Source organism: Carassius auratus, chromosome 38 (assembly GCF_003368295.1).
Source record: "Carassius auratus strain Wakin chromosome 38, ASM336829v1, whole genome shotgun sequence".
Lineage (NCBI taxonomy): Eukaryota > Metazoa > Chordata > Actinopteri > Cypriniformes > Cyprinidae > Carassius > Carassius auratus.
In genome coordinates this window covers 5,913,469-5,929,011 of record NC_039280.1, presented here as the reverse complement: position 1 = coordinate 5,929,011, position 15,543 = coordinate 5,913,469, and the positions used below count along the sequence as shown (strand labels likewise).

Below are 15,543 nucleotides of genomic sequence, written 5' to 3'. Positions count from 1 at the left end.
ATTAAATGGACAAATAAAATAGAAATAAAGAGAACATTTCTAACTATTTTAGTACATTAAAATTGAGAAAAACAACTATGATTTATTTTAAGTCTAGAAAAATTTTAAGTTTAAATTTTAATTTAACACAAAAGTAATTATAGTAATTCTAACTTACACTATTTAACATGAAAGTAATAAGTTATGCATATATATTTTACATTTTCATATAACAATAAAATCTATGAGTAAATGTATTTTTAGCAATGAAAATCTCATTAAAACCTGTGAATAAAATAAATTAATACATCAAACTCAAATAATTTAAGACTGGTTAAAAAGTCTACCCTTGTTAATATTTTTATATAAATCAAATCCAAGAAAAATTGTCAGCTATTTTTCAACCTTTAATGTGATATTGAAACCTACACAATTCATTAAAATAAACAAACAGAACGTTAGAAAACAATAATAATAATATGAAATTAGTTAATGTAAAACATTTTTTATTATAAACATTAGAATTACAATTTTTTTTCTCTTTAAAACATTAGAATTACAATTGTTATTACAATCAAAAACAGTTGTTATTACTGTCGATGGCAACACATCCAGCACCATCACACTGAACACTGGGGCCCCCCAAGGATGTGTGCTGAGCCTCCTCCTCTTCACTCTGCTGACCCATGTCTCCATTCCCAGGTTTCCTTTTTGTAGTGGTTATCACGGCCTCACAGGCAAAAGGTCACCATTTTGAAACTGGGTGGGAACAGTCGCTGGGCACTGGATATATAGCTCCAGGTGTGTGTTCATGGTATGTTCACTCCTCACTGCTGTGTGTGTTGGATGGGATAAATGCAGAGCACCAATTCCGAGTATGGACTATACCATACTTGGCAAATGTCGTGAGTTTCACTTTCATTCCGCAAACTGAGAAGAGTCAGAGCCCCGAACCCCATCATGTGCACCTTCTACAGAGGCACCATCGAGAGCATTCTTACTAGCTGCATCACTGTGGTATGGTGCTTGCAATGCTTCCTGCTGGAAGATCATTCAACGCTTACCGAGAGCAGCTGAGAATATCTTTCTCACTTCCCTCCAGGACATTCATTCATCAGGCTGTCAGGAAGCTGACCCCCCCCCCCCCCAAAAAAAAATCCCCACGTCCTACCACTCCCCCTCCCAGTAACACACTGTAACCTGCACCAATCACTTAAGCAGCATTGGTCTGCACGCTACCTCGTTCAAGCATTGAACTGAACTGATTCAACTACCTCTTCTGACAGTTTAAATAAAGAACTACTCTCTGAGCTTTTTGTCACTACAATCATAACATCTGCAGTATTTGTTTATTTCACTGGTTTTTCACTATGCCATGTGTATGTTGTGTTCTGCTTTATGTATCTTTTTTATTATTATTTTTTAAAATGTCCTTATTTGTACAATTGAATAATCGTATTTTACATTTAATCTGTACTTATCTGTATTTTATGCTCTACTGTTATCTGTATGCACGTAGGGTCTGAGAGTAATGCAATTTCAATTCTCTATTATTAGACCTTTTTTCCCCAGAGCTACAGTTACGAAAGAAACATGCCCTTTATAAAATCGCATTATAAGGCTATTTTAAGTGATGTGGACAATGCATTTGTGCGCCCCTATGTCCGAAAAACGCAGGTCAAAATCTGGCAGATGGATCTACTGTAAGGTATTTTTTTTCTGCAGTTCCTGGGAGCGTCGGAACGGGGCGGCCGTGATCCGGTCGGTCGCAGCAGCGGGTCTGGTGTACTGCACGAGCTGCCGTAGAGTCAGTGTGTGTCACTCCCTCATCAGAGGTTCGCTGCTGGAAACATGGCGTCAGTGCACACACAGGCGAGCCTCAACTCTGCAGAAGGATAGAAAAATAAAGTGTGCACCGGGACTTATATCACAACAAGTCTTTGCAAAGTCGACCTCTCTTTTCCTGGACATGTTCTGTTTCATGCACAGGTGAATGGAGAGCACTCCCGTCGATTCGGCCCCGGTTATGGAGCCCCCGGATGAGATCAGGTAAGGGAAGCACATCAGAACCAACGCTTGCGTTTTTGAGTTTGTGTGTCTGTATGCATGAATGTTTGTGTGTGGTCACGCAAGTACACAGCCGGGATTCAGGACACGTTGCCAAATTGTGCACCCATTGAGACCGTATTGGGCGCGACTAGAGCGCATGCGCGCAGCTTCAACCCTCTTGTAATGGGAAATCCGAGTCATTTCTGCGAATCGCTCACTTCAGCAGGACTTAGATTCTGTGATGACAGACCGCCACAGCATATTTAATGCTTTAAAGAAGCCGCTGTTTATAACGGTTTTACATATAGTTTTATTAATTAAGGGTGTGATTTAACGTATGTTCAGTTTGTTGCAGACATGATAGTTCATTTGAAATGCTTTATTATAACTTATGTGCGCTGATAAACCTGGAATAGAGGAAAAAAGTTACAAAAATTAGTTCACCCAAACATTCACATTTTATCATAATTTATTCACCCTTTGGTTTTTCAAAACTTTAATATCTACTATTCAAAAGTTTATTTCTTTAGTGGAATATAATTCCATATATTCCATATATATTCACTTTTGTGTTCAGCAGAATAAAGAAATTCATACAGGTCAGGAAAAACTTAAATTAGAATAAATATTTGGACAGAAAATTACAGATTTTTTTTTTTTTGTTGGACTATCCCTTTAATGGGTTGACTTGAACTGATCAGGTTTTCGTTTCCAAAAGGATCGTTAGCTAACTAATAGTTGGAAGTTTCACTGAACTCTATTAAGGAATGGAACTGTACGATGGAACTTGCGACCATAGTTGCTAAATCGGAAACGATTCAGTCCAGTTCAGATCGCTCTGGTGCAGTTCAATTCTTCGAAAAGAGCCGACTCCCTAGAATGATTCATTCACGAATCTGGCATCGCTGCATCTCGCTTCCTGCCACAAAGTGATCCCGCTTTGCAGCGCAACACTAAGCAGAATTTCATATTAAAGTTGCAAACTTTTGTAAAAGGATTGAAAACAGCGACCTCAAAGCAAGCGTATGCACGATTACGTCCGTTTCTGAGAGGAAAACAAAGCGTTGATGGAAACGAGCCGACCTGTGGGAAAGGTATAGAGATTGTGCGTCTATGCAAGATCAATGTAACGTTACTCGGCTAACGTTAGCGCTTGTTGTGTGCGGCGTCCCTCTTTCTGTTTCTGCAGTGTGCCTTTTAAAGTTTCAGGAATGTGTACTATTTCAGTGTGCTGTTACATGAATAGATCACCGGTTATATCCGGTCTCGATCTCAGGTTGCGATTAAACATTTTGAGTTTGTCGGTTCAATGTTCAAGTTTGTTTTGCATCATTCCTCGAATGCGATTTGAGTTGCACAGAACTCTAAAACAAAAAACAAAAAAAACAAGCACTATGAGTGAAGCTGGTCGTTGACCCGATAGCCGGTATGAAGCAACAGTCGTGACTGAATATAAAATATCCAGCCGGTCATCACGAGCCCTATGAGTCACATTGACACACACTCCCTCAGTGAGTTGGGGAAATGTTTGATTTGCTATTCCCAGAAATCACCCGGCTGAGCTCTTCTGAGCAGGAATTCTTGGATTTGACGTGCAACATCTAATTTTCAAGTGTTGTAATCGGGTAATTTGGCTGTTTTTTTATTTTTTTAATTCACTGATGTTTGGAGTTTTTTGAAACCTGAACTGTACTTTTTTGAACTGAACAGCTTCTTCTGGCAAATTATCCCCCCCCCCATATCTCTTGTTGGCCTGTAGCCACATGCCATTTTTTTTGCAGTGCGTTCTGTACTCTTGCATTTGAATTCATAAGTTTAAGATCAGATTCAGAAAGTGTTTTTTGCCCACTGCCATGTGCACAAGGTTTCAGCTGATAAAGCCCAGTGGAATGTTTTGTTGGAGTGTTTTCATAGTTTTGTCTCTTATGAACCCACGCAACGTCACCGAAACTGTTAGCCCTGAATGCCTGGCGACAGCTTCTCAAGAATGCCTTGTTTTGTCTCTTTTCCTGCTCTCCCCACCCTTCCTAGCAATTCTTCTTGATAAACTGCTTTCATTGGTAAGTGTTAATGGTAGAGATAAGTGGTTTTCTATGCAAGACCAGAGATTTGTTGTGCACTTTACTTTTTTGCTTTTTTTTTTTTTTTTTTTTGTGCAGTTCATGTGAACTGAGCTGCTATGAGCTTAACTGTAAAATCAGACTGCATTGGCATTTATAGGTTGGAAAATTGCTTAGTGTGTCAAGAACGTATTTCTTGGCCTTGTTTGGTAACTTAAAATCAGGTTGATGCCTCTGAACACTTTGTAATCTTTAGTGCGCATGTTATTCAGTAACCTTATTGGTTTTTCTGCAGCTGTCAAGCAAGCAATTCTTCAATATGTTTGTTTAACTTGCAGAACTGATGTTTTGACGTTTTTCTGCATTGTGAAGCATGCTGTAAATCCCATCCTAGTTCATTTATGACCACAAGCATGCCTCAACTTCAGGACGCACTAAAAGAATGTTGACCTCACGTCCTGGAGGCACCCATGGCTGGATCTCATTGATTTATTTCTTTGCACAGCCCATGGTGCAGTGCTGCAGATTGCTTTTAGTACCAAGTCTTATCTGACTTCTGTAAAATCATTGTTTTTCCCTTACGGCAATTGTTACCGAGTAGATTAATTGTTTTAAGGATTAAGTAAAACAAACATTTTGGTCTGTTCAGTTGTTTATGTCATGTGACAATAATTTTTAGCTTGGACAGACTTTGTAGGTAATGTTTTATAAAATGGATGCAGAAAAACAAAATCTTTTATCAGTGGCGTTAGCTGTATTCAAAATATGAATAAGTTGATGTTTTTTTGGAATGTTTATGATTTTGGAATGCAAAATTTTTGCCAAGAAATAGCTTGTGAAACTGATGTGTTAATTAATATAAAATAAATGCAAAATAAAATATAATCAAGGCACGCTTATCACATAAACCTAGATCGTTTTCATAAATAGAGGTTATATATTAAATACTGGATATTCCAGGCAGCCCCAGTAGTTCACACAGCTGTGCTTTGAAGCCACACATGATGCTTCTGTGGTTTTGTATGCATGTTTTTGATAATTCTTTCCTCTGTGTGCTATATTTTGGTTGCAAGTTTAGTATTTTGGTTTGTATGATGGCCAAGCACCTGCATCTCTCTGCCCAGCAGAGCTTCAGTCCTCTGTGTCCTCTTTTTGACTTGTCTTTAGGAAGGAAGTACTCAGATGTAACACATATCGTCCTAAAGCGATCGCTTGTCTAGCCAAACTCCCAAAACAGTCTTTAGTTTCTCATGTAATTCCTTCCATTATGCTTTCAATTGTCCGGAGAGGGTGTGTGCACCAGGCGTGGAGGTTAGAGCTTATGTTGAGTCCTCAATTCAGAGGTATTGGCTAGACAAGGTTGGTGGATTTTCATTGGTCCCTCATGCAACACTCAGTCCATTCTGCTCTGCATGCTCTTGTCTTAATGTCACCCACCCACACACACACATAAGTCATTCTGCCTTGCGGGCTCAAATGGTCATTATGCGGACACAGGAAATAATATTGTACAAATCTGTGGCGTAGTGATGGGAAATAGAGCAAAGGAAGTGGCTTGTTTTAAAATTAGAGGAAGTCTCCTTTAGCATTCCTGGAACTCACTTTTCATAATGTGACATTGTGCTATTATCCATTTCATTCATTCACGGCCAGTTGTATTTTGTGCCTATAGAGATCTTATTTAAGATGCCAACCTTTAACTTAACAAGCAACATTAATATAGTTTGAGTCATGCAATTATAGGAATTGTATTTTCTTGCAGAATGCAGATGTATTCTTAGCATGGAAGTGTGTGTATGTTGAGATTGTAGAAGATTCAAATCAGTAAGACCGAAACCTCAAAATGCTGCAGATGTGCTGCTTTCACAGTAAGGAAAATGTGCAGGAATGAAACAGTTGTTCTGCATCTTGATAGGCTTGGTAATACAGTTTATTAATGACCCAAGTGCATTAGTATATCATTCTGACAGCCTATTGAAACCAGTTTACATTTGCACATTTGTAGACACTTCTATCTAATATTTCTTCACCAAAACATTAGCACCATTTAGAAATAAGGTTGATTTTAAAGATTCAGCATTAGATGATCTGGTGTTTTCTACTCATTCGGGCTGCTCAAACAAATTACTTGCAATTTTATTTGGTGCTGCTGCTTGTGATACAGAAATGACACACTTCAATTTTAACTTTCTTTGCAGACTGTGAGGAAATATTGAATATCAATTGCATGACAACATAAGCTTCAGAGAAAAACACTCAAGGGAACAGAACATCACAGGCCAGTGGAGTTGTTTACTAGCAACATCTCTGGATTTTATTTCCAGTGCTTGTGGGGAAAGGTCATATGGATGTAAAAAGTTTGCTGCTTGGGCTGCAATTAACAACTGTTTTGGAGATCAATTAATCTTAGATTCGTGTTTTTTTTTATTTTATTGCTGTTATGATGCATTGTTTTGCAGATACTAAGGTTTTTGAGTTTTGAGTTTAATTCAGCAAGGGCATGTTAAATTGATAATAAAATGAGAGTAAAGACATTTATAATGTTACAAAAGATTTATTTTCAAATAAATGCTGTTCTTTTGAACTTTCTGTTCTTCAAAGAAACCTGATATAATTCTTGGTTTCCACAAAATATTAATCATTATTTTCATTATTGATAATAAGGGGAAGTGAGAAATATTTGTGCGTGTGTCTGTCTTTGGTGAACTGTGTGTCAGTGGTGACTGATAGTGCCCAGTCAGGTCTTCATGTGTCTTGCAGGGCTGACTCAATCAGCCGGTGGCTCAGCAGGGATGTCATCTGCGTGTTAGAGAAGGAAGTGTGAGAATGTGTGTTTGCAAATGCCAGCAGTAGCATAGATTTGCTCGCAAGGTCTTATGTCAAAGTTACATAAGTTTGCGGCATGGCTTACTGTTTGTTCCGTATTGTCTGTGACATTGTGTTCTTTTAGGTTTATGCCATGTCTGTAAACGTCCTTTGGAAAAACAACAGCAAAACAAAAAAAACAACAATTTAATTTAAACTTTTCTTTTGAGATTTTATACTGGATTTTTGTGTTTTTGTGATCGAAGGGAAAATAGCAAGTACAGGGTGAAGAAAATGGTCAAGAAATATCCAGGTCATATTTTGCCCCAAAATCAAAAGAAAGAAAATGTTTGTATTTCAGTATTTAAAAATGTAGTTTATCTCGGTGATGGCGAAGTTACATTTTCAGTCTGAAATCGCGGTAATCCAGTATGGTTTTAATGATAATTAAAAGATTAAATTATAATACTAACCGTGGGGAATTTTATCATGATTTATCGTCAAACTGGTGATTGTTACATCTCTTATAATGTCTGTTGCATAATCCTAGTGCTGCTTCCTGTACTTTAATGTTAATAAAATAGCAAAAGATCGCTCACTATTCTTGACTAAATAACTTTTGTAACTTTCATAAGTGTAGCGTACCTTGTCTGAATGACCAAAGTGCCTAAAAGTACTATTTTCAGGCACTTCGTAATATCACTGCGCCTGCTGCTCCCGTGGTATAGCAGCAAAGTTCCTTGATTATTACGCTGGAATGAGAGTATAGTTCCTAGCCATATCAGCCTATAAAATCACAACTTTTCATTTTCCATTGGTCTTAGTACATGATGTAACTATGAAAGAGTTAAGTTTTAAATAAGAAAAATATAAAATATAGAAAAAATATATATATATAGAAGGTCATTTTTGAGTTAGATGCTAACGGTCTAATCCAATTTAATGATCTATGCTAAGCTACAGTTAAAGTGCTACCGCCAGACCCGGAGATCGGCTGAATGGATTTAAAAATGGTAAAACTGAACTGTTTAACTCTAGGGGAGTTGGAAAATTAGCCTATAAAAAAAAAGTGAAGTGTTCTTTTAAAGGTAGTGTAGGTGATTTCAGAGAGGCTAGCAATAGCAAGCTAGCTTTGAAAGCCTAAGATCCCACCTTCCTTGCAAATCTTTCTCCAAAGTCACACCACCTCCAAAACACATGAACAGTCACAGGCAGACAAGAGGCTAACCAGCAACACGATGAGAGACTGTTCTGGTGGAGGGTTAAATGCAATGCTGTCAGATTACCTCATGTCTCATTCACCAGTGAGAACACAACACAAATGGCATAATATTACAATAATAACGTGTTCCATTCTCACTCGGTCTGAATGTGTGGAGATATGCAAATACATATGTTCACAGGCAGGTAAGATAGTCTGTCGTAATCTTCGGACTGAGGGATATGATTGGACAAACCTTTTATTTTCGTACACCTTACATTTAAAAAAATCATTACACAAAAATGAATCATTTCAGCAATAGCATTTCTATTACTGGCTGCAACCAGCCATTAGACACTGAAACCGTTTGGTCCATGTGCCGCTATCACACAATGAAGCGCTGCAGGCCACAACAATGACTCCAGTGGTGGATGGGGTCAGAGTTCACTGGCTTCTCTTGACTGCAGCGAGGCAGATGTGGTCAGCTTTGTTTATGGCCCTTGTCAAAGGCTGTAACATTCCTCTGCTATATAGTTTGTTCCTGATAACCTTGGACAAGCTATTCAATAGACCTAAGCTCCATATGCAGCTGTAAATCAACAGCTTGTTGCTTTTGTGCGTTATGGGGTTGCACTCCGTGGTGTTTCTGCAGGTTGGATCCCTTTCAGTGGGGTGATAGTACAGAGGCAGAATTCTCTAGACCTTTCTGCTCTAGTGCTCAAGCAGCGTTCAATGGAGATACGTCATGACAACCAAACAAACAGCTGAAGCCTGGGTGATTTCACCATTTCCGGTGTCATTCCTGAAGGGTTTGGTCACACAGACTCTGCCCATTGCTGCACCTTCAAACACAAAAACTCTGTCACCCTCTCAGAAAGCTTTTGAGAGTTGGACTAGGCTGGTTGAGCCTAAATTTTGCACAGAAACCCTGCATGCAACTAGTTTGCAAAATGTTATTTACATGCTGTTGTGCTAGTGGTGGGCGGTATTATGACCAAAAATTAACATCACGGTATTTTCCAAAATTATACAGTTTTCACGGTGTATGACTGTATTTTTTTTTTCTATGCATGACTGGGTGTAAACCACATTTTCTACTGACTGAGAGAGGAAATAGGCTCCTGCAGTAGATTGACTTAGAATGTCTATTTTATACTGTCATGATGAGGGAATATTGTAGAAAAATTTTAGGGATGCACCGAAATGAAATTCTTGGCCGAAGCCGAAGCCGAATAATAATGAAATGCTTGGCCGAAGGCCGAAGGCCGAATACCGAATGCGGTGTTTCGCGTTTTTTCCATTTATTTTGCCAATCTGTCACCTTTTTCAGTCCTTCTGAGTTTTCAGGTATGGACATGAGATGCAGCACTAAACAGTCTCTCACTGTTGGTGCTTGTGCATGGAGCAGACAAGTACCTGCAGAATAGTTGAAAATTTTATTGCAGTTTTCTGACAGTTGCTCATTTCAAAATGAACAATGTCTTCAAGATAATGAAATGGTTGAAACCCAGTGTAGGCCTACTATTTTACTACACTGAAAATAGTTCAGAATTTTCACAAAATACATATAAAATATAGGTAGTAACACTTTACAATGTTTGTTAACATTATTGCATTAACTAAAAATGAGCAATACATTTGTTATGGTATTTATTAATCTTCGTTAATGTAAGATAATAAAAAATATTTAGTTCATGTTAGTATAAGTGCATTAACAATTTTAACAAATAGGCTTACCACTTTTGATACTTTTTAATTCAGAAATTACAAATGTGATACTTAATTTTAATACTGTATTAGTAAATGTTAACATTAAGATTAATAAATGCTTTTAATAAGGGTTTTTCATTGTTAATGTTAAAAATATAAACTACTTATAAAGTGTTACCATAATCCAAAATACAAATAAAATCTTAAATTAATTTCCCATACAAGGAGCCTACCTGCGTGCCATCTGCGCCAGGTCAGGAAAGCGGCCTTGATTTGTCTTCCAAAATTCGAGAGGGTTATTGCTCCTGGGGATGGGGACTTCTGAGAGATACCCATCTACAGTGTTGGGAAAGTTCACTTTCTACATGAACTAGTTCAAAGTTCAATTCACAAATTTTAAAATGAACTAGTTCAGTTCATAGTTCAAACTACAACATTTTGAACTAAGTTCACTAAGTTCCAAAAATTAACTAGTTCATAGTTCTTTTTTTCCATATGTTGCTGCAAGCTATTATTTTTCACAATTATTGCCACAGCCCATATAGAATCACAGACAGCAATTATTTTATCAGTTTTAACAATGAAGCTATGCTCAGATTTTATCTTCATATAATATCCAATTTTGAATCCTTATCCAACCAGGGTTTACATTAGGATTGAGGGGACAGCATTCCCCCATTGTTGCTTTAATGCTTTGTCTCCCATTCTCACCGACATTGTCATAAACATCATAAAAAATTATTTTAAATGATCATACACCTTCTTGCTACATGCTGCTGTCGCCTTTTTTTTTTTTTTTTTTTTGATGACGCGTCGCTCATGCGGCGGACGACTGTGCGCCACTGGTGGCTGGTGTTGCCAGATTGGGTGTTTTTTCGCTACATATTAAGACCCGTTTACGGTGTGTTTTAGCCGGGCTTTCGCCAGGAAGGCTCTATAGAGATGTGGCACCCTATTGAACGAAGTTAACCTGAGTGAGCGTGCCGTTCACAGACACCAGAATGAACGAGTTGACAGTAACGTTCATCAGGTAGTAATACAGCACGTTCAGTTCACGTTCGCCCAAAATATGAACGAGTTCATGAACTATCATTCAATGAACGCGTTCAGGCACAACACTGCCCATCTAACTGTTGAGCAGTCGAGCTTGTCCTCTGTCTTGCAAATGGGTTATTCTCTTGGAGGATCTCATCGAACATGTCAGACAGCGAGACTGTGCGCGGCTCATCTGTAGTACGAGCCAGTTTACTCTCTGAGCTGTTTTCATCTCCTGCGCTGTGCATCACCTGACCGTCTCCATCACCTAGCGGCTTTCCCAAATCCAGAACAATGTCTGCAAACGGCCATTTTTGCATCTTTATCTGACACTTTTTAAAGTGTTTCCACACTGCTGACATGTTTGCTGCATAAAGCGCGCGCCTATCACTCTACGCGGGTTATTTGATTGCGTCATTAAAAACGTCATTGTTCGGCAAAATTTATTCGGCCTTTTTACTTATTCGGCCGAACACCGAAAGTGCTTTTTTGCCTATTTTCGGCCGAATAATTTCGGTTGCCGAACATTCGGTGCATCCCTAAAAAATTTGACTCTAAATAGTGTCGAAACCCATCAATACATGTTAACCAAGAGTTACTCTCATTTATAATCGTGACATCGTCTGATGTACAGTCGATGCATGTTGAGTGGCTATGCAGTGTTTTTGGCTATATTACTTTTTTGTTTAATGATACTGCTTCAGTTTCGGAACTTTCACACCACAGTGACACAGTTAAAAGAGACCCCTCTCAGACACTATCTGAACATTATTTAAATGACACTGGTATTGCTGTATTTTAAAAATTCAAATCATAAGAAAAATAAACACTGGTATTCAGTATACCACATAGCACTAGATTGTGCATATTTGCTCATAGAGAGAAAGAAGTGGAAGTTATGGAAACTTTTTTTATTGCTTGTGTGGTCAAGTTTTCAGAAATTATGATAATGCTCGCTGTGTTCATTGTTGAAAAATACACATTAATTTGCATGCAGTGAGTGTAAATGTAGGGTTGCACAATTGATCAAAGTAGCTGAAAACCTGATATGGCTTAACATGATTGTCAAAAGTCTGCAGCTTAATTAAATATGTGCTGCATATTTGGAGGATTGCAATGTGGTGTTTTAAACTTTAGCAGCTCATAATCTGGTGTTTTTTTAAGTGTCTCATGGCTTGATTTGCAGAAAATCTTGCTCCTCATGAACATCTTTTCATGCACTGTGAGTTTGGGTCGCATTTGGGAATGCATCGTGCCGACAATCCTCCCAAACTTCTGTTGTCAACAAAAGAGAAGCTTTAAATGTTTTCAAGCATAAAGTCATTATTAAGTTTGAAAATAAAGAAATTATGATGATAAATGTTAGTATTATATTTATACAGTTTTATTTTCAAATAATATTATTTTTTTAGCAGAAAAGTCACAATTAGATTTTTTTCGCCTCCAAATTGTGCCACCAAAGTAAATGGTGCTAAAGTGATGTGAGTCAGCTAAACATAAATGATGTGTCTCAGGGTGGTATCCATATGTTAAGTGGCTGCAGCGGTGGGGTGCAGGGTGTTAGGCGGGCTGTGTCTGAATGTTCTGGCACGAGGACCACAATACCCTGCAGCAGGTGTCTGGGGGACATTTGGGCTGGCTGGAGACTCCCTGGGGATTGTGGGTGAATTTATGTTTGTGTGAGGGGCAGATGGATGACTCTGATTGACTCCGAGTGGTCTTTGTGAGTGGAATCACAGATTAACTCAACCAAAGTCTGTCCCTACTGTGAAAGTGATCCCTTCCTCCATAGCCTGACAATGGCCCTGTATCAATATCATTTTCCTCCCTCCTACACACACACAGAGACATGCACGTGTCCAAATACACCTACATGCACAGTTTGTCTCAGCATGATGGTTAGTTTTGCACGAGTTAGCAAAGAAGTCCTTTTTTGTTCATTTCATTGTTTATGTGATGAATTTCCTCTTCCAATTTGTGATCCTCTTTAAAATGGAAAGACCCTTATTATGTGCTTCTAGACCTTGCTGTGGATTTACTTTCTTAAATTCTTCTATTTTGATAACAAAAATGTGGTTTCACTTTTAGTTTTGCTCAATGGTGCACGTTTTTGCTCCATACACATTTTTTTGATTGTTGTGATTTCTATTCAGGCTCAAGGACTCATCCAAAGATGTGGCCCAGCAGAAAACTGATGTGGATGAGTCTTGGGACGAGCCCAGCCAGGAAGAGGAGACTCTCTATAGCACCTCCCCTCCCCGCAACTCTCGGCAGATAAAACGCATGTCCAACAAACACCAGAGAAGCAGCCAGGGGTCAAAGGGCAAAGGTGAGAGCCCTTAACTTTGCAAATTTCTGAAACATATGGTGTTAGGTCCTTAGTGATCCACAGAGGGGTGCAAAGCAATCAATCTGGAGTGACATTCAAGAGCTTAAGATCATGTTGAATGAAAAAAAAATAAAAAAAACCCTGCAGTACCTGTGCACTGACATTTAATTAATAGGGTGAAAAATATTAAAATAATATTTCATTGACGAATAATAACTAGGGCTGCAACAACTGAGCAAAGTTGGTGATAACTAATAAAAAAAATAGTCAACCATATTAAGTTCGGCTGTTGCTTTGTTTGGGAAATTAAGCAAAACCATTTTCTATATAAAATGTAACAAAATATTAGCTTTTGTTTATTAAACTGTTGTATAAAATCAGTATCACGTTTGCAATTCTATTTTTGCTTTTGTTATATTGCTGCCTATGGTGTATGATATAAATATAAGACAAAACCCATCCACGGGCACTTCTGCCCTCATATCTTAAATTTAAGTTGCATAAATGTGCATTCTAATAAGCTACATCATGCAGTTAGTTGTCATCCTGTACATTCATCAGCAACTGTATGTGCTGTTAGATGCCAAACAGGTCTGGGCCAGGTATTATTGTTACCCTATTATTATTCTGTTATATTGCTTGTAAATAATAAAATAAGTCAATTGCAGACAAATGCAGACTAAATATATATAGAAATGTGACTTTTGTTTTGTGTGTGTGTGTGTAACCTCATTGTGACAAATGGGTTGTCTCTGTCACTAACGTTCATATCTTTCGTCAACAGAGAAGCCGTGTTCCTCCAGCCCGTTGTCTCAACGAGAACGTGAAGGAGCCAGATCAGCCGAACCTCCTGAAGAGCATAGCTACAAGCAAGAAAAGAAGCAACGCTTCAACCAGCGCTCCAACGAGCGAGACAGCAAGAAGAAGACGTTCGAGGGCTCCTTCATGCTGGATAATCCTGCCATCGGCTCCAGAAACATGGATCCCCGCAAGCCCTACCTGAGCCTGGGCATGTTGCCTGTTCGCCCCCACCGGCAGACCTCACGCACAGACTGTCCGGCAGACCGCCTTAAATTCTTTGAGACTCTGCGACTTCTGCTTAAGCTTACCTCCATGTCATCCAAGAAGAAAGAAAAGGAGCAGCGAGGCCTGGATAACACAGCCATTATGGGCCAGAACAAAGAGGTCATCTGGTTGGAGTTGCAGGCCTGGCATGCCCGCCGTAATGTCGCGGAGCAGGACCTGTACCTGTACACTGCCCGCCAAGCCATACCTGACATCATCAATGAGGTTCTGCATTTCAAAGTGGACTATAGCAGCTTAGCTGTGCTTGAGAGCATTGTCTTAGTTGAGGAGAGCAACTTCTGTCCTGGCGAAACCAATTGCAGGAATGATCCATTTAGCTTTAGCACCTGCTCCACATCCTGGGGAGAAATCGATGCCGCTGCTCCGTTTTCCTCAGTGCTGGATTGCCGGGAGCACCTGCAAAGGCAGCGAGTAGCTTTCGATCAAGTGAAGTGGGTCATGTCGCTGTTAGAGTCAGTGGAGGCTCTGTACCCGTCGCTGCAAACCTTGCAGAAGGACTACGAAAAGTATGCGGCTCGAGACTTCCAGGGCAGGGTGCAGGCGCTCTGCTTGTGGCTCAACATCACTCAGGACCTGAACCAGAAGCTGCGCGTGATGGGCACCGTGCTGGGCCTCAGGGACCTCTCCCGCATCGGCTGGCCCATCTTCGAGATCCCCTCGCCTCGCTGCTCCCGTGGCAATGAGGACGATGAGGTGGACGAGGATGAGACAGAGTCCACTGCTACCTTCACTGCCGACAATGACGGGGACGAAAGGACCTTGAGTGAGGCGACCAGCGACGGGGAGCAGTCGCCTTGCTCCACGCCAAAGTTTTCACGCCTCCTTTCAGAGGAGGAGTTCCTCCCACGGGACAACGACACCTGCTACTGTCCCACCGCCATTTACAGGCCCTTTGTGGATAAGGCACTTAAGCAGATGGGACTGCGTAAACTGATCCTCAGACTGCACAAGCTGATGGACCGCTCGCTGCAGAGGTCCAGAACTGCTCTGTTGAGTCACATGCCCACTCAAGAGGTGAGAGAGCAACTGAGTGTTGGCAGAACTTTAGTTTGGTTGTGAACGTGGAATATCGGAGGAAATGGGAAAACATCCCTCTTGGCTTCATGGAAGGTTGGAAAGAATGAGAAGCTGAGAAGGATTAGTTCAGCCCAAAATGAGAATACTTTAATCATTACATCACCTTCATTTTGTTCCAGAACTGTGACTTTTCTGCTTCTTTTGAGCACAAAAGAGGAACTGTACTGGTTGCTATTAAATGCAGTTGCTATAGATGAGAACTAGATCTTCCA

General features: G+C 39.6%; 1 protein-coding gene across 5 annotated transcripts in view; it reads left to right on the top strand.

Moving 5' to 3' along the window:
• The first annotated feature begins 1,742 nt into the window (after positions 1–1,742).
• Positions 1,743–15,543, top strand: part of map3k4 (mitogen-activated protein kinase kinase kinase 4) — a 30,138-nt gene continuing 16,337 nt past the window's right edge. Inside the window, exons 1-3 of one of the 5 annotated variants that reach the window (XM_026223605.1) lie at positions 1,743–2,028; positions 12,993–13,168; positions 13,953–15,268. In XM_026223605.1, the coding sequence (XP_026079390.1) occupies positions 1,973–2,028; positions 12,993–13,168; positions 13,953–15,268 (1,548 nt within the window). In that variant the 5' untranslated portion in view covers positions 1,743–1,972. Of the gene's footprint in view, positions 2,029–2,880; positions 3,123–3,630; positions 3,654–4,065; positions 4,089–12,992; positions 13,169–13,952; positions 15,269–15,543 lie in introns of those variants that run through there. The other 4 variants (XM_026223606.1, XM_026223607.1, XM_026223608.1 and 1 more) reach the window with 4 other exon arrangements.